The 25,684-nt window shown below is 40.3% G+C and overlaps 1 protein-coding gene across 1 annotated transcript in view; it reads left to right on the top strand.

Annotated features, from left to right (window-relative positions):
• The first annotated feature begins 849 nt into the window (after positions 1-849).
• The window catches only part of LOC146325094 (metabotropic glutamate receptor 7-like), a 106,880-nt gene continuing 82,045 nt past the window's right edge, over positions 850-25,684 (top strand). The window contains exon 1 of the mRNA XM_084720900.1: positions 850-2,543. Coding sequence (XP_084577026.1) covers positions 2,049-2,543 — 495 coding nt within the window. The 5' untranslated portion in view covers positions 850-2,048. The remainder of the gene's footprint in view (positions 2,544-25,684) is intronic.

The following is a 25,684-nucleotide window of genomic DNA, read 5'->3' as shown; positions in this document are numbered from 1 at the left end:
CACTAATGGTAGCTAGGACGGAGTTGAATGCTAATGTTAGCCATTCTTGTAGTAGCAGAAGGTGAAATGCAAATAATTTAATTTAGATTTTGCACATTTTAAGGACTTGCAACCAAGAACGCAGCAGCCTGCAACATTTGACCTTCTCACCCTGAGTTTGACGTCAGAGGAAAATGGCTACCGTGTGAATATGGTGACAACCATGACTACCATATATATATTTCTGGGGGAATAAGGTCCCATGGGGAACACTGGAAGGGGAGGGACTGCTATTGCATTAAGTCCCTCCTTAGCTGCCTGGTTTTAAAGTAAACTCGAAAAACGCAGAAGCAAACACACCCTGTTTTCTGTTTCACGTGGACTTTAATGTATGAGATTTTGAATTACACACACAAAACTACCTTTTTTAATTAATAGCACAAATTGCCAAGCGAGTCCCCGGCTAATGCATGCCCACGAAAGCAAATTATCATAATCTGCTTGTTTGTAAAAGCACCATCTGTGCAATTAAATAGTTTGGTGATGATAGTGTTTTGTTAGGAAGATGTGAGGGATCCTCGCTCCTAAAGGTGTGGTTAATTCTCACCAGTGTCTGTGCCAGTGTGCGTGCCAGCATGATGAGCCTGTGTTTGTGTGTGTGTGTGTGTTGGGGGGGGTGGGGGGGTGCACACACAGGATGAATCAGGAGTGTCTTCTGAAGAAGGGTTGCCTGGGAGACCAGCCTGGACCCCTCCAAACGTGTCTGTTCTCCCTCCTCCTCCTCCTCCTCCTCCTCCTCCTCTCTCCTCCTTTTTAAAGGTGCATCAGTAATGAATCCAAAACTATTTCAGGAAAGCCACTTTTTTAGTCGGCGGGTAAAAGCCCCTTCATACCTGCAGCTCTGCTTGTGTTTTCATAATGCCACAGATCTGTAGTGTTTCATGCCTGCCACCGTCAACATCAAAAGAAAAGAGGTACTTTTTTTTGTGTGTGTGTGTATCTGTGTGTGTGCGTGAGAGAGAGAGGGGGATAAAGGAGGGAGGGAAAGCAGAGAGAAAGAGATTATGAATGCTGAGATGCAGCGCGCTGAGAGGCACTCAGAGGAACAATTGTCGTACTATTAAAGTCTGTAAGTGCATTTCTTCGCCTTGTTTACCTTCCCGATCTCTTGATGTCTGAAGATGCTGAACGACAACTTCCTGAAAACCCTGCCATGAAGTGATGCAACTCTTTTTTCTTTTTTCTTTTTTTTTTTTTTCTCCAACCAGCTGAATGACGTCTCGCAAAGGAAAGGGGGCTGAAAACTCGGCGGCGCACACAGTGAATCCCTCGCTGTGACTCATTCATTTTGTATAAATGCGACCGGTTGCGGAGCCACAGAGAAAGAGCCGGGGCTTTAATTAGCTGGATTTTTTCTTAGCTTTCTGCCCAGTGGACGCGCATTTCTGCTCGTTTTCTTTCTTTCTTTCTTTTTGCTTTTTTTTTGGTGATGATATGCACCCCTGGGAGACACCACCACAGCCGAGCGAGCCATCCCTGCGCTCCCGCGGAGTTGGTTTGAGCAAGAAGAATGTCACCCACTTCTGCCGGTCCTAACATCTGAGTATTGATTTTGAGAGGTATTTCCTAAAAGAAATCACTATATTTTTTAGTTATTTTGGGAGGATTTTCGCTTTAGGCTGTGCAGATATGTCAGTCGTTGTGTTTCCACTCGCGCTAAATGGACAAAATTAGGCCAGTTCATCTGCAGCGGGTGTTCGTCTTGCTTTCCTGAGATTTTCTGACTTATTCTGGATGTATCCTCCCGTTCACGGGGAGCTGAATTACCGTCACTATTCAACAAGCTGCACCGCTCACTCCGCCTGGCAGCAAAAGCGATGGGCGCAGTTCGCCTGAGCCATCAGCTCTTGCGTTTTGGTTCTCCAGCCCAGCTTGTTGAATCTCCTCCCTGGTGGTGACAAGAAAGAATGGGCTCGTTTTAACAAAACTTCTCTGCTTTTTCTGGTTCTGTCTTCGGCGGATTGCACACTCCATCTCCTTCCCCCCCACCCCCCTCCTAAAAGTTGACCATGGCTCGGTGCGTGAAGCTGAGCTCTATATGGAGAGTGCTCTGGCTCATGAGGACTGTGGTAGATTTCGCGCTGCCTCAGGAGACTTATGCGCCCCATTCAATACGGACTGAGGGCCACCTGACCCTCGGTGGACTCTTCCCGGTGCACGCCAGAGGAGCCGACGGCTCGCCGTGCGGGGACCTGAAAAAGGAGAACGGCATCCAGCGGCTCGAGGCCATGATGTACGCGTTGGACCAGATCAACCAGGACGAGCAACTCTTACCCAACATCACCCTGGGCGCCCGGGTGCTGGACACTTGTTCGAGGGATACCTACGCGCTGGAGCAGTCTCTAACTTTCGTGCAAGCCCTGATCACGAAGGACACCTCCGACGTGAGGTGCACGAACGGGGAGCCACCGGTGTTTGTCAAGCCGGAAAAAGTGGTGGGAGTCATCGGAGCCTCGGCGAGTTCAGTATCGATTATGGTTGCCAACATCCTACGCCTCTTCCAGGCAAGTCTTTGAGCGTGTGTGCAATAGTTTTCTGCCTTTTAAACTAGTGTTTCTTCACATTATGTGCAAGCTCTCTGGTAAAATCCGTCTTTTAGGGAAGAGTGAAAGAGGCGCGCCTCATTGATGCCCACTTAGTGACAGGAAACAGATGGGAATGGGTGCCATAAGTAGTAGAGCTCCAACAATTAGTCGATCAATCGATTATTTGTCAACTACTAAATTAAGTGTCAACTATTTTGATAATCGATTGATCATTTAGTCATTTTTTTTCTCTTTTAAAAGTCCAAATTCTTGATTTTTCAGCTTCTCAAGTGAAACTGTTTTCTAGTTTTTGAAGTCCTCTATGACAGTAAACTGAATATATTTGGGTTGGGAACAAATCATGGCATGAGAGAACATCACCTTGGGCTTTGGGAAACAGTGATCAACATTTTTCACAATTTTCTGACATTTTATAGACCAAGCAACTACTAGGTTAACCGAGAAAATGATTGGCAGATTAATTGATGATGAAAATAATCGTTAGTTGCATCCCTAATAAGCAGTAAACAACAAATATGCATTATCTCATAGGAAAATGCACTGTTATGAACAATAATCTGCTGTGTTTCAGGTGATATTTGTGCCTTTTCTCCATTTTTGGTTTGAAGTATCTAGATTTCTCTCAGTCTTAAAGGGCTAATATGCAACGTTTCCTAAAATTCATATATAAAACTCATATATCCCATCACTTAGAAGTGTGTTGTGGTGGCTGTGTCTGCAGAGACCCTGCCCTCTGTTTGTGTTTCCTTGTTTTCTCACTATTTTGCTGTGCTCGAGACGCTTTACCAACCCAAAACATCACTATTTGATGTCCTGGGCTCGAGGCTCAACAATCTGCTATATCTCTGGTGCATTTATGAACAGCTTGAATAAATCCCACTGATTCTACTTGCAACATTTTCTATGAAAACAATGCATAGACTCATATAAATATAGTCTTTTTCTTTTATCCCTTACGACTGTCTAGAAGTGTGCGCCTGTGTCTATCTGTAGAGACCAGCTGCCCTCTGCCTGTTTTCCATAATTTTTTCATTATTTCACTGTGCTTGGGACAATTTTTCCAAACCCAAAACGTCAGTATTTGACATCCCAGTGTCTTTCTGGTGTGTTTACGAACAGCTTGGACAAACCTCTACCTTTAACATATTGTAACAAAAGGAAGGTGGAGCAAGTTTGGGGTGGTTTTCCCCTCCGCTACACTGTGCTGAATGAGACAGCTGAGTGTGCTGTTGCCTGTCCCCGGTGGTGCTGAAAGAACAGCTCCCGTCTGTTCCAGTCTCACTCCAGAGTCTGGATGAGTGGGCACTGACAGCCTGACACAATCACACCCAAACTCAACAACCCCCTCCTGAGAATAACAGGCCCGCTTCATGTGATTGCACATGATTATATGAGCCTCTTGTATGAAAGAGACTGCAGGCGATTTTTTATGAATTGTTTTGAACCTGAAAGAAAGACTGGATTTATGGTTGAGTTGCCTTTTATCTGCAGGGGGCTCCCCTCTTGGAAATGAGCTTGTTCCAAACTCTTTGCACCCTAATTGAGCTCGATGGCTGCAAGTAAATGAAAATGAATTTGCACCGCTAATTTCAAAATGAGTTAGCTTGGCTTTATGTGGAAACACATCTCTATTCCTGTTGGCTGTGAGTCAACTGATAGTGTTGACCCACTGCTGCTGCTGCAGTGGAATGAGGAACGCAGCAGGGCACCAATACAGCAGATTAATTATTTAAAACACATCTCCATAGCAAAATGTCTAATTACTTGGAATACCATGGATGCCTTTGCAAATGTGCAGACCTATATGCAGTTTTTTTTTTCTTTTTCATGTGAGGACGGAGGTGTTAAAGCCAGAGCTGCAGTGTTGCTGCTGCTACTGCTGCTAATGATTTGTGGTTGCAGACTGTAACTCGCAGTCTCGTCATTTTGTGTTGTGCTTCAGTTCAATTAGACAAACCATAGGCCTGGCTCTAAGTAGCTGTTTAACTGCATCAAAGTGCTTAACATGCTTTTAGCCCCCCTCCCTCCTCTTCTTCCTTTTGTTTTCACACACACACACATGCAACGCTTTTGTTTTCATCCGTTTTATGGCTCCATTGGCTGGACAATTAGGCCAATGGTCCCTACCACAACCTTCAGCCTGTCTTTGGTTCCTTTTCGCTCTTTGTAGGCTGAGTTAACAAATTAATTTTTTATCATTCCAAGTTGGTAAAAACCCTCCAGTTGTACTTTGAAGCATCCTCTATACACTTGTTATTTGTTGCAGAATGCGAGGGTTGTGAGGCTTCCTTCTTCTTTTTTTCTTGCGCGAGCTGTGTAACATTATTATGTATGCATTTGAGAAATTTAGACAGGGTTTAAGGGGAGTGAGAGGATTTCTTAATTCCCTCTTCTTTTTCCTCCTCGCACCAGGTGTAGCAGCATGTCTGGAAGTGCAAAGCTGTGGGAGCGGAGGTGTATAGTCCGTGTGCAATGTTGTAATCAAGCTTGAGGAATCTGTGGAATGACAGCAGTTGTCATGCCGCTCTGTCCGTCACTCTGCATGTTTTCTCATTTCCCCCAAACAGTTGGCAGAGAGGTGGATTTAAAGGTCCACTGTGTGAGACTTAAGAGGGTTTATTTGCAGAATATAGCAGAAATAGAATATAATATTCACAAGTAGAGCTGCATGATATGATAAAAAAAAAAAAGATATCGTGATTGACAGATATTGCATTAGTAGGAATCAGGGGTGTAGTCAGGGATAAACCCGTGTAAACTCAGTTTATCAACCTCTTTGAAGTGAGACTCGGAGTTTGCTCATCTATTTTCAGATCAACCGTATCAATTAATGAGGTGAAACAAGACTACGGTTACCGTTTAAACTACCCACCTCTGTATTTACCTCTATGCTCTTGGAGGGAATGATATTTTTGAACCACAATTTTAATTTTCACCGCAAAGAAAATGATTATAATCATGATGATGTGACATTTGTTGGGGGTCTGTACCAAACAAACATGAGATTTGTTGGCCAGGGCATCTCCAGAGCACTACACTACTTCATTATAATGCTATTTAGTCAGACATTTTACCTTTATCAAATAAATTGCAGCTTCTGTGATTTGGATATTGAACTTGGCCATAGTGTGAACTTGATAATATTTCATTAGTGTATAATCACATGAAAAAAAGAATCGTCCCTCTTCTAATGGAATCTGCAATGTTTTTATAGTAGCTCAGAACAGACAAACCCAAACCCTGCTCTAGATACAATTTTTTACGTCTTGCTGAGTTTCACAGCCTCCGCAGGTTCTCCTACATACTTGGAAGGAAAGAGTGAGCTGAGGTGTTTGCATTATGCAAGCAATATACCTGAACAATCTCTCATAGTGAAATTTCATATTAGTTTATCGATAACTATTGATCATGTAGGTTGTGACTGACAATGTTGTGTACTGAAAACAGTGGAAGTAGCTAAGGTAATACAATGAGTTTGTTGTATGGTTGGGCAGTATCTACCAAATTGGCATATAACAATGTCAAAAATGACAGTCACAATGAACAATGATATTGTTGTTGGGTCTAAAAGGGTCTTTGTCTCTGCACCACATGACCGTTATTTAGTTGTGTTTAAAAAGAAAATAATAACATGCAGTGGAAATGTAACGCACTGAACAGCAGCAACAGCTTCTAATTTTCTCTCCCACATGCCAAAAACAGACGGCAGCTCTATGGCAACTCTGAGGGGACACACTACCTCAAACACAAAGGGTTTTAAATCACAATGTCACAGTGGTAGGGGAAGATGCTCCTGTGCAGTTCACACACAACGGTGCCCCGACATTTGTACATCCATCCAGTTTCTTCTGCTTTTCCGGATCCGGGTCGCGGTGCCAGCAGGCTAAGCAGATGTTCCTCCCCCCAGCAACACTTTCCAGCCCCTCCTGGGGGATCCTGAGGCGTTCCCAGCAGCAGTTCTACTCCGAACTCACTGAGCCCTTTACCCTCTGACAGTTGTCCAACTTAAAAAAAAAAAAAACAAAACAAAAAGCCTCCATGCCAGCAAGCTAACCTGTCCTTTTTTCTTCACAATATCCACACGGTTGGCACTCATTTTGTCACTTTACGCTGTTCCTGTTTTTGTTTTCACGTGTCGATGGTGCAACCGGACATCACACTTAAATGATTAGCTGTTTGCATCCCACTCTTACTACCTAGGGATATGATAGGTGACTTTTGAGCTGGGGAGGGAACATGCTTGGAGTTTGTCTGTCTGTTCGTGTGTCACGCATGGTGATTTGCGTTCACTGCATTTAAGTGAAGCTATCAAACATTTTATCAAATCTTTTCTTATTTCTGATTGATGAAGTGTCTTTTGACAACAGATATCGCTATCTTTTTATCACCCAGGCCTAGTTTCTACAGTATCCCAGAACAAGCAAATCAAACAGGCTCTAGATAAGGCTTTTAACATTTTGTGTGAGTTTTGAGGACACCATAGGTTCTCCTACTTTGAAGAGGAGAGTGAGATGAGGTGTTTGCAAGTTCACTGCTAGATGCCATTAAATCCTACACACTGGTTCTTTAATCACCATAGTCAAATAAAATAAATTCTGCAAATAAATTCAGCCTTCCTTTGAACTGGTTTGCCCTTCAGCACGCTTTTCTTTTCTCTGGCACCAGTGGTGATGATAGTATTTATAATAAAAGATGATAAATTAAATGTGAGGCCACATGATACTGCGCAATCAATACATGCCAGAAGTGAGAGCTCCCAGCCCATTTACCCTCATTAGTTTTACAGCATTTGATTAGTGCGTGGCAGCAAGTTTTCTGAGAGTATTTTCAAACTGCAATCCATCAAGAATCAAATGATTCCAGTCAAAAACATAAAAACCTTGAGAGAGAGAGAGAGAGAGAGAGAGAGAGAGAGAGAGAGAAGAGAACACCTGTTCAGATATAATTAAAGAAGGAAAGCAGGGTTTTTTTTTCTCCCAAATCAAAGCGAAAGAAGGTATGTCCAATTTCTTGTCTCTTCGTCGATTTGAATTACATTTGATTACTGGATATGCTTCATAACTAAGCAGTCTAATGCACTTTGAAGTTAAATCTTTACACTTCAAGCCTGTGGACAATGACCTCTCTCTTAGCTGTCCTCCTCGCCTACTTCCCGCTTTGTTCTCAGTGAATATCATCAGGTCATTTTGTGTCTCACCCCTGTGATAAATGAATCATCAGGGAAGCTAAATAGTGATTGTAGATTTTATTGCCAGACGCTAAATATCATGGCTGTCTATTCAGGACATGAGTAGCTGCTGAACTGTTAATGCAGGGAAATTGACATGAGGGATAGATTTTTCTAAGGACCCAGGAGGGTTGATCGATACTGTTGCCATGGTGAGGCCGATTTGCTGCTAAGATGTTTTTATTTCACTGCCTTTCATGCTGCGTTGGAAATGAGAAGCAACAATGCCACGGGAGGGAGGAAAAAAAAAACAATTAGCCAAAGTTTTGAGTTGTTACCAGGAGCTGTGATGTTGTCCACCTTTTTTTTGAAGAAATCACTCAACCTTACTCTGCTCACGAGGAGTCGTTCACAAGGAGGACGACACTGTAGTTGAAAAGACGGGGCGACTTTGTCCATTTGTAAGTCCTGGCCTCTTGAATGAGTCATGAAATTGATTTTTCTCCAGATGACATTTACATCAGGGAGCGCAGCTCGCTATTCTCTGTCACATCTCTTTTCCCAGAGACCAGGGCAAAACTTTGTATTGAATGCAGGTGAACTCCGTCTTGTCCTCCTGTCTGGGGAAGCGGCCCCTTCAGACTGGCTGTCTAAGTGAGGCATTGACGTCCTCTGCTCTCATAGCCCTGACAGGCTCCGGTCGGCTTTTTATCTCTCCTTTTTTCTTTTTTTTTTTTTTCACAGAATCATCACTGTGATTGATTTGAAGGAGATTGAAGCCTTGCAGTGTGATCTATTCAGCCGATAGTGGTGAAGATGGACACTAAAGAAATATGAGAGCTCTGTATGTGTGTGTGCGTGTGTGTTGCATAACAAGCTCTCAAACTGACACAAACTGGCAGAGGTTAATTATATCTGTTTTTCTAAACATGGTTGCCATTTGTATATTGATGCACGCAGCAGCGCAGGTCAATTAGTCGCATCCATAGGACTGCATTCAGCCCTATCATAGGAGACACGGTTGGTATGTCAAGTGTGCAGCGAATAGATGCACGCACACATAATGCACACCAAGAGCCCTATTACCATCGCTGAAGGAAGGAAAAACACAACTGTCTCGTGGATATTTCATGATCCACACCAGTGCTTTAGGTGCGTGTGTTTTCTCTCGATCACTTGCTAATTGGCTTTTATTCAGAGTTTAACACAGAGACCCCTCCCACTACATTCTAACTTTACCATTCAGGTGTCTGAAATATGGATAACAAAGAAAGTACTTCCACTTCCTCAACTACCTTGACACTCTGCTCCACAAGAAAGTTCAGCATCTCGGTTTACACACAACTAAACTCATGCAAGAGCCAAGATTGACTATAAATAATACAGCTGAATTTGTCATTACACTGTAAACATATTACTGCATAAGGCAGTCAAAAGGCACTTAGATGTCAGGAGGGATTTGCACAGTTAGTCAACTAAACGATTAAACATTGGTACCATTGCTAGTCTGTACCAGAAATGCTAGTCCTATTTCTAACCTGTTTATTAATTATTAAAATTTTATAAATGTACAACGCTGGTTAACTGTTGCCTCTAAGATATTATGAAACTGCCCACCGCAAGTCAACATGTAAACCAGTGAAGCGGAACATGGAAGAGATAACATCTCGTAAAACCAGCACGGTTTGGCATTGTTTTGGTCTAGAAAAGGAAAATGAGGTTGCATGTAGGCTGTGTCAGAGTAAACTGTCATATAACCACTCAACCGCAGCAATATATACCCATCCTCAGCGCCGGCATGTGGATGTTGTGCTGCTGGTGCAGGTACTGCTAACGTTAGCCACCCTGTGTTTCAGCTCCATCTATGATATGCTCAGTCCGAAAAGATGGTGTAGTTAGTGAGTTGTTATTTAGTAGGATAGCAGTGTTCATAATGCATGATGCAAAGCTGCATACATTTCAGCAGGATTCTAAATATTACTTGTTTTTTTGGAGAATGTGATTAATAAATTTAAAAGGCTCTTAATACATTTGGACATTGTTTACCCCATCTCTTAATAAATTGTGCACAGTTTTAACAACAATTGATAACAACAATTGACAGTTTTAACTTTTCTGAGATTTTTTTTTCCCCTTGGACTAGTCAACTAGTCTAAATTAAAATATCTGTTTAACTGACAGGGAAATTAGACTCCACGAAAATCCCTCTGACTCTGACTTAAAAATAAAATAAAATAAAATAAAAACACACATTGGACAGAGTCACGGATCAGGACCCTATCAGTTTACCAGATGGAGAGTGTTTTGTTTTGTCTTTATCACTTTAGTTTTTAGTGTATTTATATATGTATATAAATATGACAAAGATGTAATGGTGAAACACACTGCAAAGAGGGGGTCACAGTTCACAACTAATTTAAAAGTTTACTGTATTATGTGCATATTAAGGCATTATAGAGTCATTTACATTATTGTTAATAAAATTAAACAGTGCTGAGGTCTTTGTTTCTAAATCTATTACATTTTTTCCATTTTCTGTTAAACACATCTTGTTTCACTCTTAGAGAATAAGTCATTCTTTCCATCACATATATTTCCTGCACTACATCTAATCACAGTCTCTGTCTGCGTGGGTTAGTTTTAAGCCAGTTTCTTGAGATGGCCTTCCTGCTATCTATAAGAATAATTTTGACCAAATAATTACCTTCTTTCTGCACCACTTTAGTTATATTGCCCAGGTATAAAATGGAGCACTTCTTGAAGATTATATATCCTAATACCTCGTTCAATACTGAATTCACTCTATTCCAAAAGAGCCCTATTTTTGGACAGCTGCAGAAGACGTGTGCATGATTTGCATCTGTATGACTACATTGCCTCCAGCATGTTCGTTGCCTTAGAAGTTGTTTGCTTGTTATGTTAGGTGTAATTAAAAATAAAAAGTTTGAGATTTCTCTAATTAAATTCTCTTCATTGATATGAATTTATGGATGTCTGTAGTGTCACGCACATACGATCAGTCTTCTTCTTCTTCTGAAATTGTGACATTCGGTTCTTTTCCCGCTTAAGTTTCACATTGAATGTAGTTGTAAACTCACACTCCATTGAAGTATAATATGACAGATAATATGCATTGACCATCAGTTTCCCTGGGACGTTCTTTTCTTCTGATGCCTCTTTTTTAAAATTGTTTGTTATATTCTCTCAATTGAAGATATTTAAAAAGATCTTGATCTGAGTTCAAATCTGTCAGGTCTTGAAAACATTTTCAATAACAGCACAATTGCACAAATGCACTCACTCCTTTTCTCATCCACTCTTCAAATGTTGAGTCATACGTTCCTGCTTTGAATTCACCATCCAAGGCTATTATATTCATTGAGGGTTCTGTGTTTAACCCATTCATCCATGACAGCCTTCTCTCTGCAGAGACTTGGTCACTCTTTATAGCAAAACTAGCCAGCTGGGTGTAAATAGCCAAATAGTTGCCATGTCACTATTTCCACCGGGGTGCAAATAGACACTCCAAATAAAGTATCATTGTGATTGTTTATTACCAGTGGGAATTATTTATTTTGAATAAACACATTTTACAAATTGTGTTTGCACGTGCGTAGTTTGATAACTCAGAGCTGTAAGAAAATACTGATACAGTTGAGTATCGCAATATTATTATGACACTGTTGGATCTCAACATATTGAATTTTGAGAAATAGTTTATATGCAATGATTTGCAGCAGTGCTGTAATCTCCCTTCAGCTATTTGACTTTTTACTGAGATGAGAAGAAGTACGCACATCTTTGCACAAACTGCACAAAAAGTAGTGCTGTTGGATGTTACAGGGGCTGTGATGAAAACGAATGCAGATCCCACTGTTCTGACTGCATCAATAAACTTTTTTTACTTAGATTTTATGCATGTGGTTGTGTGGTCTAGTAGTAGGAGAAACATTTCAAAAACATTTCAATATATCGCCTTGCTTATGATATTGAAATATATCACAACATATTGAATCATAACTCCTTTATTTGTTACATGAATCATATCACCAGATTCTTGTCAATACACAGAACAAAAAAGGTTTTTGTCCATGTAACATGCAACATACAAGAACAGAGAATGACAAGTTGAATATTTCAAAATTTTCTTTTTTTTTTCAGAAAGGCTCAGTGGGATTTACCTTTTTAGATGGAAATTCAAAACTTGGACTGAATGTTAATAATCTAAATGATCAAATCTCCATCCTGCTTTTGAAATATTCACTGCAGAACAAAAGAATTACTGAATATCAGAGTATGAGTCAAAATGTTCCACCTGTCTGGGTTTCCAAGAGGTTTTGATTCAAGTTTGATTTTTTTTGCCTTCTGTACACTCAAATCGAAGACATTTAATCATTTTTGTCGCAGTGGCTGAGTAACAGTGTGCACAAATAACAAAAAATACCCACACCACACACTGCTATCTTCTTCCCAATTTTCATTTTAACCACATGGACATGACATCATGTTGACCATAGCTGGTCTCAAAGATTAAAGGCTGTGAGGACACGTGTGTTTGCAGATGATGACACGTCACGCATCATCTGTGAATTTTGACATTAATAAAATACACGTAATGACAATATGCCCAATAATTCAGTCAGTTGGAATGATTATACTGTGCCCATGTGAATATCACATCAACATAAGAGTAGGAGTACAGCGCCTGAGTCGCTGAAGGAGATTGTGCAGTATGTGGTTGAAACGTTGCCATGTCCTTGGGAACAAGCCAGCACAAGACAGGTTTTTTTTTTTTTTTGTCTTTTCTGGTCTTCCATGCAGAACACATAATGCTGTTGTTTTCAAATCAAACAACAAAACTCACCTCTCTCAAAACATCTCTCTCAATCATCTCTCTCAAGCATCGTCAAAATAAAGACCTTTATTTTATGCACTAATAACACACTTTCCTCAAATAACAAAAATGCCTGTCAGACTTTAAAGGATTGGTGAGTCATCACTTAGATATATTTGTGGAGGTTTTGTAGAACAGTCGATAGTACAGTTGATCTTTCTCATCAAAACTTCTGTCATATACAAACATAAAAAAAAACTACTGTACTGCATGAAAAGCTTTTTTAAAACAATACTTGTAAAGTGTTGTTGCACTAATTAAGTTTACACTGCTTTCATACTTGTAAGGGAAGAATTTAAAATATAAATGATAATAAAATAAACAAAAGCTAGAGGATTAACTTTAAAAAATAAATACGTTTTTCTTTTATCATCCCTGTGTGGATAAACTGAATTCATTATTTATAGTCCAGTGATTCTCACTTCTGGTCCTTGAGACTGAGAGGCCTGCTGGTTTTTATTCCAGCCATTTAGTCTGATGCTGACTTATGGCGCGGTCAGACCGAAACTGGCAAGGTGAAATTCATGCTGTGACAAAAAGCAGGTGGGACAGGAAATAATGTGGGCAGGGTTACAAGCAGAACTGCAGGTGTTAGCAGCATGGCTAACCGGCTAAGAATAGCATTCCACAAGTTGAGAAATACACTTTTATTTATCAGTTAGTCTTTTTTTTTCACAGTCCTTGCACTTGGTCGGCCACACAGAGAATGAGAACCTTCTTCTGCTGTGTTCTTAAAGCATGCAGTTACACAATCAATCAATACTGACTTAAAGAGAGGTCAATCCCACCTGCTCTCAAATTGGCTGGACACCAGTGAGTCTCGCCTTTCCAAAGGTCAGAGTTCAGTCAGATTGAGCTCTATTCAGATCCTTTATTAAAGTAAAAGTACTAATACCACACAGTGAAAATACTGCACTACAAGTAAAAGTCCTGCATTCAAAACCCTACTAAAGTATGGAAGTACTATCACCAAAATATACTGTATATAAATTATCAGAAGTAAAAGTAATCAATGTACAAAATATAGCCTATTGTACTGCAACTGCATTGAATCTGGTTGAAAACAGGACAAAAAGACGTCTTAGACGTTCAGACCGAACAACACCCAATTTTTAGCCAGAAATCAACGTTGAAATTGTGGTTGGTAACCACTGGGTAATCTGGAGATACATGGTTTCCACTGCACATGAAGGGTACAAAAAACTGTAGTCTGAAATATAACTAGTAATTAAAGCTGTCAGACAAATGTAGTTTAGCAACATGTACAATATTTTCATTTGAAATGTAGTAGAGTAGAAGTATAAAGTAGCATTAAATGAAAATACTCAAGTAAAGTTCAAGTACCTCTGATTTTTACTCAAGTACAGTACTTAGTATGCATTCCACCCCTGCACCTGTGTTACCGAAATTATGAGGGGTGAATCTTGGTGCAGACACAGCAGTATCAGACATGGGATGCAGATGAGTGCACTGAACTGAGGTTATCTGGTTGGACAGAACGGCACCAGCGGTCTGAATCTGAGCGCCAGGATTGAGCGATAACGTGCACAGATTTGATGTTGGCATTGGATGAATTAAAGAAAAAAAACATTCTTTTGCATTTAAATGTGTGCAAATATGACCAGTTTTCAGAGCATTAACCGTACTCCAGGAAAATTCATACCTGTGATAATGAAATAACCAGCACAGAGAAATGTTGCCCGAGAGCCTGATTTTTCACATTTCTATCAGTTTGGTCTTTCGGGGAGAAGCAGTGTTGAGAAGACTGTGCTGTTGCTCTCATGCTCAGTGGAGCAGGTATATATTCCCACACACAAACACAATGCAGTGTGAGCAACTAATGCAATATTAATAAAATGAATAAAATATCCCTGTGTTGGACACGTTGTCATTGCTGCTGACATGAGGTCATTGGGTCAGCTGCCAGCCACAGGGAGAATATGAGCAAACCAGGCACGTCTGATATTAATGCCTTAGCTATTCCCACAGGCCTGGGGGGATGGTGCACTTTATTATTCGGCTACACGATTGCGTGCTATGTGACTAAATGTTCCTCAATGAAAACACAGCTAGTGCATTCTTATTCCGTTCCTAATTTGTTTTCAGCCATTTTCTAGTTTGTTTCCAAGTTACAGCTGGTAAATATTGATTCACTGTCCTAAATGAGGTGTCACCCCGGCTGAAATCGCCTTTACTTGACGTTTGCGGCGGCTTGACACTCGCAGTCAGGCTATTACCCCCATTTTCTCCCAGTGCATCAGACGAGGGCACTTGCTTAAAAGCTTAGCTGTGCTCACATCGAGGTCACACCAGTGTTCCTTCAAAACTTATTGTCGGTATGACTGTAAAATGTGACAAGAATAGCACTCTTTAGACTTTGTGGGAAGTTTTCTGAAGTTTATCTGGTGAGCAGAAGGAGCCAGAGAAGAGGAAACCCCATTACGTCCGATCCTCTTACGGGGATGAGTGGAGAAGCATGAGGAGGTCTCTGCTGGCTGCTGGTTGGCCTCTCACTCATCCCTTCCAAAAGGAAAAAACGTCGCCGTTGCTTCAGCAATAAACGCTCCAGTGTGGACTGAGAGGCATTATCACAGGGCTCGTTGTAGTTTGTTTCAACACAGTGATCTGTGATCCATGCACCGTTCTGGACAGAGCCTGAATTACAAAGTCACGCAGCCATTGTAGACTTCTTTCTGTGCTACATGACTAAGTAACATCTAAATCTGTTTTTGCTGTGGAAAACCTCATACGGGTGAAAAACGTCTGTACAGATCAATAGGAAATTTGCCTTTTAAATATGATCTGTTTTTACCAGCAAACTCCTCTCTTCTCACAGTTCCCCAAATCCTGGTAAATGAATTAAGTGAATTTGTTAAAAGGCTGCTTTTAGCCTGCCTGTGAGTGTCTGCTGCTTCAAAAGGAGGCATGTGTTGTGGTTCCTCTCAGACCTGGGTTCTGTGCTTTGTTCTCTGTTTTATCGCTTCCTCAACACTTTCCCCATCTGGCTCTGAAATCACATGGCTCCTTAGAAATTATATTGCACTTAAGACTAATCCTGTGGATCTACTTGTCAGGGAGAATTCCCCCGCAACACATAAAAGGTGCTGCATTTTAAGAGAAAGGGGAGAAATCTGATCTAAACAGGAGTGTAGAGCCATGCTACTGGCTCTGTGAGGCTGTACTGTAAAGCCCTGCAGTGTCTTGACTATAAGCTAACAACTTGCACACAATGACAATGCTAACGTGTAGGGTTATAAGACTGCATTGATCTCGGTCAATATATTGATTCAGTATTCCACAACCCAATATGATTGATGCAAAGTGAAAATATCGATCTGTGTCGTCATGTTAAGACACACCCTTATTTTGAAATTCCCATGGTATTTCTGTCACGAGTTCAATCATAAAGATGTTGAATCATAATTTAGTTGCTTTTTGTGAGTTGACATAAATGTAACTGAATGTGTTAAGTGGACATATGATATCATCTGATATCGATCACAGACACCTGAATTAAAATTGAATTGAAATCATATCATGGCGGACTTTGTGATACTTGCAAATATCATATTTTTGTCAATATAATATTGTATCATGATGAAAGTTGTAATTTACACCCCTACTTATGCACTGATGATTATCGGGTATTGTTTACAGTGTTCACCATCTTATATTAGCATGTTAGCATACTAACACATCACCTGCTAGTGGCTCTCTGAGGCTATACTGTAAAGCACAGCAGAGTTTTGGCTTAAAGTTAACACCAGCATGCTAACATTTGCTGATGTAGTAGGCATTGTTTACCATGTTCACTATCTCGCTGTAGTATGTTAACATACTCATATTGCTGATCCACAGCCAAGCTAGTGGCTCTGTAAGGTGCTCTGCTAAGGTGACCAGATAGCTGAAATGAAAACATTTGTATTTCTAATTTACTAGGCTCTGCTTCTTCCCAAGTAAAATATTATTTCACTTTGCAGTTTGCTTTTAACGCACAGTTAAAAACAGAAACATTTCCTGCCAGGGACAGACCACCGAAAACAGGGACTGTCTGTAGAAAATGGGAAAGGGAAAATCTTATCACTCTAATTTACTAAATGCTAACCTCAGCATGCTGATAATGCACATTGCAGGTGCAATACTAACACGCTGATGTTCATCAGGTTCGCTATCTTACTTTAGCATATTAGCATGTTAACATTTGTCCACAGCCATGCTAGTTAATCTGTGAGGCTGGTACTTTTAACAAAAGGCTAACATCAGCATGCTGACATGCTTACAATGACGATGTTAACATACTGATGTTTAGAAGGTATAATATTAATGCTCGCTAATGATGGGCTCTAAATTCATCCAAATCCACATAAAGGTATAAATGATGTACTGGCCACCCTCTTGAACACATGATTTTTTCTGATTTAGACACTGGCATCCACACTGGTCCCTGTAGGCTGTATTACAGGTATAGACACTGATCTCACCAAGACCCTAAATTTTTGGTGGCTGAAGTACATTTTTTGGTCCCTCAAATGTAAACTTATGTAAAAACAATACAGTAAATAACACAAATAACTCAGCCTTCCTTAACTGTGACACATGTCCACTTTTGTGTTGTGATGTGGTGTTCCCTGAAGGCATTGTTTTCGATGAAAAACAAGCCAGACATCTTAGTCACTTGAGGAAACTGGCGGCCCACACTGCAGCACATTATGTCCTGAGATGTGTCATATTCTAGCCACTTAAAATCCTGCTTCAATTCACTCCTAAATTTGTGTTGCTGTTTTGTTTTTTCATAGCCTCCTTGCCTTTTGTGTTTCTGGTTCTTCTGTTATTTGGATTAGCAGTTTGAGTAAGCTTAGTAAACCCAGACTTCAGTAGCTCAGACATATTGGCAGCTAGCTGGCAATAAGAACTGTTCTTTTTTTTTTGTAGACTGTTGAACTGCAAGGTGAGGCGTACTTGGCATGTTGTGTTGGTGAAGGCTCACACTTGGTGGCCACCTGCATATTTTGGTGTATATTTGTTGGCCACAGAGAAATGTGTAAGCGTTTTCTTTAACAATTGCTAGTTTCAGTAGTTTTAAATGTCACATCAGCAAGTAAAACTAGATATAAACTTGACAGGACAGAGGAAGCTCTCCAAAGAGAAGAGAATTAAATGTGTAGCTTCTGTAATTAATGGTATTAGACAGCTGGAGGACAAGAGCCATCAGGAGGATGGTGGTTTTACTCCAAACAATTTAAGTCTACTGCTGGTGTTTGTTCAAGTGTTCATTTTTCTGATAAGTTTGGTTTTAATTAGTTATTTTATGTTATTAAGAGGGGCTTTTGCTCATGATTGAGTCAGCTGGGAACCAGTGCAAGATGGCAGCGCTCATATCTGGGATATTCTGGCTTAATTTTTTTTTTACAGTGGGGTGTCAGTGCTTGGGAGCATGAATGTGTGTAGAAAATTACATGCAAATCTAACTAATTGTGTTTTTTTTAGTCTGGACCAAAGTGGTAGACCAACAGACCAATATTGCCGTTCCTAAAGCCACACCGCTAGCATGACTAATAAACAACAGCTTCATTTTCGAGCTCTGCACATGGATACGCACATTTTCAGTGACACAGATAGGACTAACGCCCACATGTATGCCAAAAGACTAATGCACAATACACTTAAAACACAGTCAACTTTGTGCAGTGTGCTGCCAACTTAAAAAAGGAACAGGAGGAGTGTTGCTCACATGGCTTCCTCACTGTCCCTGGAGGCTGGTGGCACGAGGCTCTGTTTAGACTGCATGTCCATGTGAGGGCTCTAATGTAGATAGGCATGCCACTGAAGAGCAGCAAGAAATAGACGGGGAGTCACCACACGCCAGCTTGAGCTGCAGGAGAGGGAAAAGAAATCACAATGGTCCTTCTTCTTCTACAGTGTTTACATTTTCTCACCTTCCTCTAGTGGTATCAAGTGATGCAGATACACCTGTTACGCTTTTATGTGCTCCGGATTTGACATCCTTTCAGGAAACAGGCTGTTGTTGATTTTTTAATATAGGTTATTGTTTGATGCAGTTAGCACCACAGTCAAAATCCAATTCACCCCCAGTGGAGAAAGAAATCTTAGTAGTGGAAGAAGTATTCACATCCTTCGTCTAAGTAAAAGTAGCAATGCCACAATGCAAAAACTAAAGTAATAGCAGTTTAAAATTTTGTATTTGGAATGTAGTTAATATGCATTTTTGTGTAAAATATATATTTGTGTCTAAGTGACTAATAGGGGCAATTGTTTTTGAAAATGTGCGAGACTGCTGCAGCTGCCAGCCGTGGAAGGAGCTGCGATGTAAAGCCCCACAGGCAATTGCACACCCTCATCCTATGGGAAGACAGCAGTGTCACACAGAAGAGGTATACATCATCTGAAAGCTGTGAACTTGAAGATTAAGTTAAGATGCAGCTGTCAAGTTTTTCAGGGCGTAAATCTGTAATAAATGTGTTTTCTTTAGGCATCTATTCACATTTTACAAATCTAGAGTCTATAAGTGCTCAGAACAGCAAAATATGATGGGCGTTCCCACGTTCTATCATGTCTCATAAGTTATGGCACCAGTTTTTGTGTTGATACCATTTATAACCCAGATTTAAAGTACAAATTTAACGTTTCTGACCACTTGAGAATTGACAAAAATGGTCAGTCCCTCTAAATTAGCACATTCGGACATCAAGACCTTGAGGAACACCATAGATTAATAAATTAATGCTGTCATTTGAACTTTAGAAATACTGGACATTTCTCTAAGAGCTGCATTTTTCAGAGATTAGATGGTGAGCACTTCTGTTATGGAAATTGCCCAGAGACTCCCTTGTTGTCAGTATGCATAGGAAAGCCCGAGGTGTATGTGAGTCTCGATCATAACAGCAAGAGCTACGGTTATAATACATACTAAAAAAGAGCAGTAAACAACTGTTTTAAAGTTGATTTCACACCAAGGATGTGATCAGATAACGTATTAAACAAACCACTGGGCACATTTCTACCCTTCCCTGTTGACAGTACATTGATTACACCTACGTACTTGGTCGATGGAAGTTGTAAAAATGCTATACAATCCTAATTTGATTCAGAATGGCGTCTGACAAAACACAGTCACCTATTGGCCAGTGCAGTGAATGGTTTTTGGGGAGACAGATAACATGTAGACAACCATGTTGATTTTATCTCCATAATATACAAATACAACTTGATTTTCTAAAATATCCCTGGATCTTATTATTTTCTTAATTTATGCTAGACACCTTTTCTAGCCACCAGACCCTGCAGAGTGGATGAATCCAAGCGTATTTATTACTACACTGGCCTGACATTTAAGGTGACTCTCCTGAAATAATCACAGTAAATGTACTTAGTTACTTTCTACCACTGATGGTGGATACTTAAAAACCTTAGACCGAGCCTACCTTCATGGCTGAATACCGCTAGAGGTAAGTGAACTCATCCGTGTAAAATATGTTAAATTCAGCATCTGTGTTTATATCTGCTTGTGTGTGTGTTCACCGCGTGTGTCTGTGTGTGCCTGTACCTCAGATGTCAGGGCCCAGTGGGCTCTCTCACAGTATACATAATAAACTGTCATCGGGATTCATTCCTTGTCCTTCGGTTGTGTTATTACAGCAGGGCCTGAGGGTGCATCAGTTGCTAACAACAGATAGTAATATATAACCATTATATCAGCCAACACAGTGTGGACTGTTACAAGGAGACTAAATTATTAGAGTGCAGCGTGGGCCTCGGGTAGTTATGTTAAAATACCTGTTGATTTTACACGTGAAAATGAAAGAGTGGAACTTTGCAGTTTCATTAGCCGCAATTTCATTTTGTCTGTATTTCCCTGGAGATGATGTTTGGAGAGGGTTTTTTTTTTTTTCTTTTTTTTTTTTTTCTGTCTGGCTGTGCAGTGGTGTGCGAGTGTGTTTGAACAAGTTTGTGTGTCCCTGCTCTTTTGAGCTTGAAATGTATACAGTGCCCCAGCAGCAGCCAGAGCATACATAAAAAATCAGTTGACAGGATAACTGTTTTCAGATGCAAATCCCGCAGGATTTCAAGTGCTCTCTGGAATGCCTGCATCTGACAGTTACATTGATTTAGGGGAAGACCTCAATCACCATTGACATTTTGCAAATTAGGGAAGCTCTTTCCTTTCAAATGGGGTTGCTTAAACTACAATTGACTGCCCGGACAGCAGCTATCAGTGACAGAATGTAGTGTTTTTTAACAGCCTTATCAGTGTTAGAGCACTCACACATGGCCCACATTGAGAATGGGAGGATCAATAGCATGTCATTTATCAATGGATTATGCATAGAGCTGTCATGCACTCTCTACCTGGAGGTCGAAGGCCAATCAAATGAGATATTTGCTAGTAGATTTACTGAGACGTTTGGGAAATAAAACCATTTGTATGTTGCATCAGCCACTCAAACATCATCTCTGCTTTCCTGCCCGTAAATACTCTAAAAGTTATATAATATTTATGAAGGCTAAAAAGGGCTCAAAGATTTTGAAAAAGCATCTTATTGTGATTATTTTGACTGTTTTGCAATTGTGATATAATTTACAATATTAAATAATCTCATTTTCAATGAAAAATATATTTAAAACATCAGAACATGCATCACAATTTTTAGAGAAGCTGCTGTGAAACCCTCAAAAAGCACAAAAAAAAAAAAAAAAATCCTGGAGGGAATGTTGTACAATCCTGTTCTGTACCCTGGATCAGTTTTCAAACTGGAGATTGAAGGCTGAAGGTTTTCCTGCTAAAGCCTGTATGTGTGAATTTGTATTAATCATGTTGTTCGGACAAAAATCTGTTAAAATATTCACATTCTCAGGACATTAAGTTGGAGCCTCTAAGATTAACCATTAAATATCAGGGCTATGTTCTGGTTTGTGGTAATGGTGACACTGGGTATGTAGTGGTTATCGTCAGGACAGCAGCCTGCTGCAGATTTCTACAGTGAAGGGTTTTATTTATAATTCAGTGTTACATTCACACACTGATGGCACCACTGTAACACACAGATGGATGTATTGCATGCGTTCAGGACATATCTTGCTGTATTTGTATTCCCCACGGTGACTGTTGTTCACGTTCTTTAATTCTTTTTGTGATATAGAGCGATGGTTGGCTCTGCAAATACTTATACAGTAGGACTGGAGTTACATCAGGGTTAAATGCCTATTTCACCTTGTCTCATTACTAAACCGGAGACTACTCCCGGCGCAGTCGCCATGTTTATATTCATTCATTCACTGTGATGTGTGATAGAGAGAGCGGGGGTTGTGGTGAGAAGAAGGTTTGCCGTGGAAATATCTTTTCTAGATGATAGTGGCTGGAGAAGAGAGAGAAGAGAAGACTACTGAGTCTCTCTTTAAAGGGCCCTCAGTTTGGAGAAGCAGAGATACGCACCAGCACAGGAGTTAAGTAATGAACTGCTGTGGGCAGGATCAGCAATAAAACATATTTTAGCATATATTGAAATTTCATTGTACAATATAGCCTCCTATCTGCTTTCTACTGCACTTGTGAGCACATGAATTGTTTTATTATGTCCTACTGAAAAACTGTGATGACCCAAAATACTGTTGTTTAGGACTTCCTTAATTTGTTCAGGTGTTTATTATAGATAACAATTGGTTCTTTTTTATCAATTTGGTCAGATTATGATCAATTATTGGACTAGAAAACATCAAATCAATCTGACAACAATGAGCCTTGCCACCATGAATAGATGCACGTTTCTTTCTGCCATGTCGATTCAGTTGGCAGGCATAGTTCTTTTCTAGAAAAGGGCATTGCTGCTGAGTTTTCCGGGTAAGAGGAAAAATATGTATTTTTTATGGCGGGTGAACTGTCCCTTTGTCTTTATCGTCACTGTCAACATTCTCCACTAGCATCAAAAACCTGCATCGGCCCCAAAATGACCCGTCTTTGTTGTGTCTCCACACGGTATCTCTGTAGACCTGTGTAAATTTTTAAAGAGGCACACAGCAGAGCCTCCAGCATAACTTCAGCAGCTACATGCTGCAACCCCTTAATGTACAACTATAAATCAAGCTTAAGTCAAGGCAAGTGGCAAAAACAAGTGTGTGTATGTGTGTGTGTGTGTGTGTGTGTGTGTACTTGCATTGATCATTACAGAGACTAGTTTCTTTGTGGACAAAACCTAATCTAATGGTTAGCAAAAAGGTATAGTAACTGTTAGATTAGGTTTCTGGTTAAAGCTGCTCTTAGGATAAGGTTGTGCTCGGGTTTCAGTGGTTGTGGTTAGCTTAAGGCCTCCAGGGTATAAATGTCTGTCCATCCAATGTCCTCCTGCGTAATAAAAACTGGTGTGTGTGTTTTAAGGTGGCTATAATCCTACACTCTCAGTGCTCAAGCAATTTTCCAGCCCCTGTGCACAGTTGGAAATGCATCACACCTTTTTATTCTGAGAAACCATCCACATAGAGGTTATGATTTTGAATGTGCTCTAATAAATATAAAATAAAGAAATGAGTAAATTCATAGCACTTGAATACACTCTGTTGGTCAGAGCACAAGTGGCCTGCTAGAGCCTAAAACTTGGATGCATTTGTCTGTACCAGTTCACACTGTGATGATAATGTTTTATCTGTTTAGGCCGTGCACTTCACATCATGCTGTTTTGCTTCTGTTTTCACAGGTCTAGCTTCAGTAATACTGCTATAACGGAATTTTTGTTCTCTGAACTCTGTCATATTTTTTGATATTGGAAGCACGTTCTGACAGAAGGCTAGAAATTATTGAAAATATGTGAGTTTAAAATCTCTACTTAAAGGAGAAATCTGTAATGTATTTTTAATAAATCTGAAATTGACCGTGATACATCATCAAGAAAAATTTATTCCAGCCCGTAACTTGTTTTTTTGGTCCATGTTAATTAGAGTTTAAATTAATGCCGAATGTTCACCAAATGAACAAGTAACTTTTGGAAAGAGTGCATGTTCATGACAGTTAAATTGAACAATATGTTCATGGAGTCTGGTAGGCAGAAAGCAGGCATTCATTGAACTTCAACTCCAGAGTGTGTATTTTCAGAGGAGTGGGCTTTTGTTTTCACGATTAAGGGCTTATCTTTACATCAACAGACAGTTTGCAGTTATAAACAGCTGGTCAACTTACAGTGTGGGACTCTTTTTCGCTTGTTATTGTCACATTACAGTGTTGAGCTCATCTCGCACTCCTGCAAACATTCCTGCAACCTGCCTGAGCTTCCTGAAGTCCAGAAAGGAAGGGGCGGTAGGAACAACTCATTTCAACCATAGATTGTATTTTAATTAGGATTTCAATGTATTTAACATACCGTCTATGGGTCCAACTCATTTAGACTGCAGTATACATTTTTGGACGTACAATTGTTACATATTGCATCTTTAGTATATTCCACATAAGAAATATTTTGTAAAAGCACATCAGCACATTTCATCCATTTTTCTATTTTGGATGATCAACCAACCAGCAGCTTAAAAAGTATGAGATTCAGACAGTCTGAATATATATTTCGGGTTTTGTATTTGTCTTATTTCAGCTCATTTGACAGATTGTGTTGTTGGCAAACTTGAGATCCACATGAGCTGTTTTGAGAAAGGTGCATGTTAGTGCTGCAGTTGAAAATAAAGATAACCCTTCAGTAGCGGTGTGTGACAGTTATATTGTATTCGACTGGGCCCGTTCCTGTTTCGGCTGGTTAACTTGTCTGTGGGTAATTGTCTGATCTGGCGTCTGTTGCGCTCTCTGATTCTGGCTCTGAAATACATGTCAGTGTGCAGCCTCCTGACACTTTGTCTCACTGCGAGTGGAAGTTATGTGAAATGTGTGTGTCACAAAAACACATTCCACATAAATCTTCTCGATCCATTAGTTGAGACACTTGCTCTGATGAATCATGATCTCAGTGAGAATGAGAGTCTGTTTACACAGACTAGCTCCATCTCAAAGACTGTGTCCAGTTCTTTCAGAGTTGGCAGGTTATTCAGGACGGCACTGGGAAAAAAAAAAAAAAAAAGCTTCTTGTGCTCACCGAGAGGACAATTGTCCATTGTTCTGACTGTGAAGCAGAGCCAGTGTGTGGCTGAGAGGACGACCAGGTCAGATGTCCTCAGCGATGCGCCGCACCAGCAGCACAGAGCAGAGAGGAGAGTCCATGGGTGGCCAAGGCCGAGGCTGGACACAGGATCATTTTTATCAGAGAGCTGCAGGGCTGGAAGATAGAAGACATACAGAAACTTTATGAAGCTTTACTACGACTTCAACAACAGATACCTTTATTTAGACCTCACCGCTCAAGAGTACGTAACAGTATAATGTTGACTAGTAGCAGAGGAGTAGTAGTAGTGAATAGTAGTAGTAGTAGTAGTAGTAGTACACTATAAGGTACAAAATAAATAAAGATGCTAAGAAGAGTTCCTCAGCTTGTTCCAGTAGCAGAAGCCTTTTTGGTTCCTGGTAGAACCTTTTATAAAGGTCCTTCTTTGAATCCTTGTGGCAAATTCTACCTAGAACCCAACATGATGTGTAATACCCAAAACCATCTGTGAAAGGTATCACCCAGAACTGCCAAGAGGTTCTACGTAGAACCCTTCTATGTTGTAATGGTTCCACCCAGAACTCTCTCTGTCCAGAACCTTTCCACCTTCTGTGTGTTAACAAGAGCCCATCCTGGAAATTCTGCTGTTTATTTTATACCCATAGTGTTCTACTGAGAACTTTTTTATAAATTTTTTTTTATCTAGAACCCACTCGGGGTAGTCTACAAAGAACCTTTTTACATTCCAAGAGTTTTTTCTAGAACCCACTCAGGAGGGTCTGCAAAGAACCTTTTTACATTCTAAGAATTTTATCTAGAGCCCAGTCAGGGGGTTCTACCAAAAACCTTTTTATACCTAGAACCTGTGGTGGCAAATGAGAGTCGATGCAGAGATGAGACGGAAACAGAAACTTAGTGTATAAGAGGAGCAGTTTATTTGACAAATAGA

This window comes from Lutjanus erythropterus, chromosome 6 (genome assembly GCF_056507025.1).
Source record: "Lutjanus erythropterus isolate fLutEry1 chromosome 6, fLutEry1.hap2, whole genome shotgun sequence".
Taxonomy (NCBI): Eukaryota; Metazoa; Chordata; class Actinopteri; order Lutjaniformes; family Lutjanidae; genus Lutjanus; species Lutjanus erythropterus.
The sequence above is the reverse complement of the archived record's forward strand: the minus strand, read 5'-3'. Positions and strand labels throughout refer to the sequence as shown.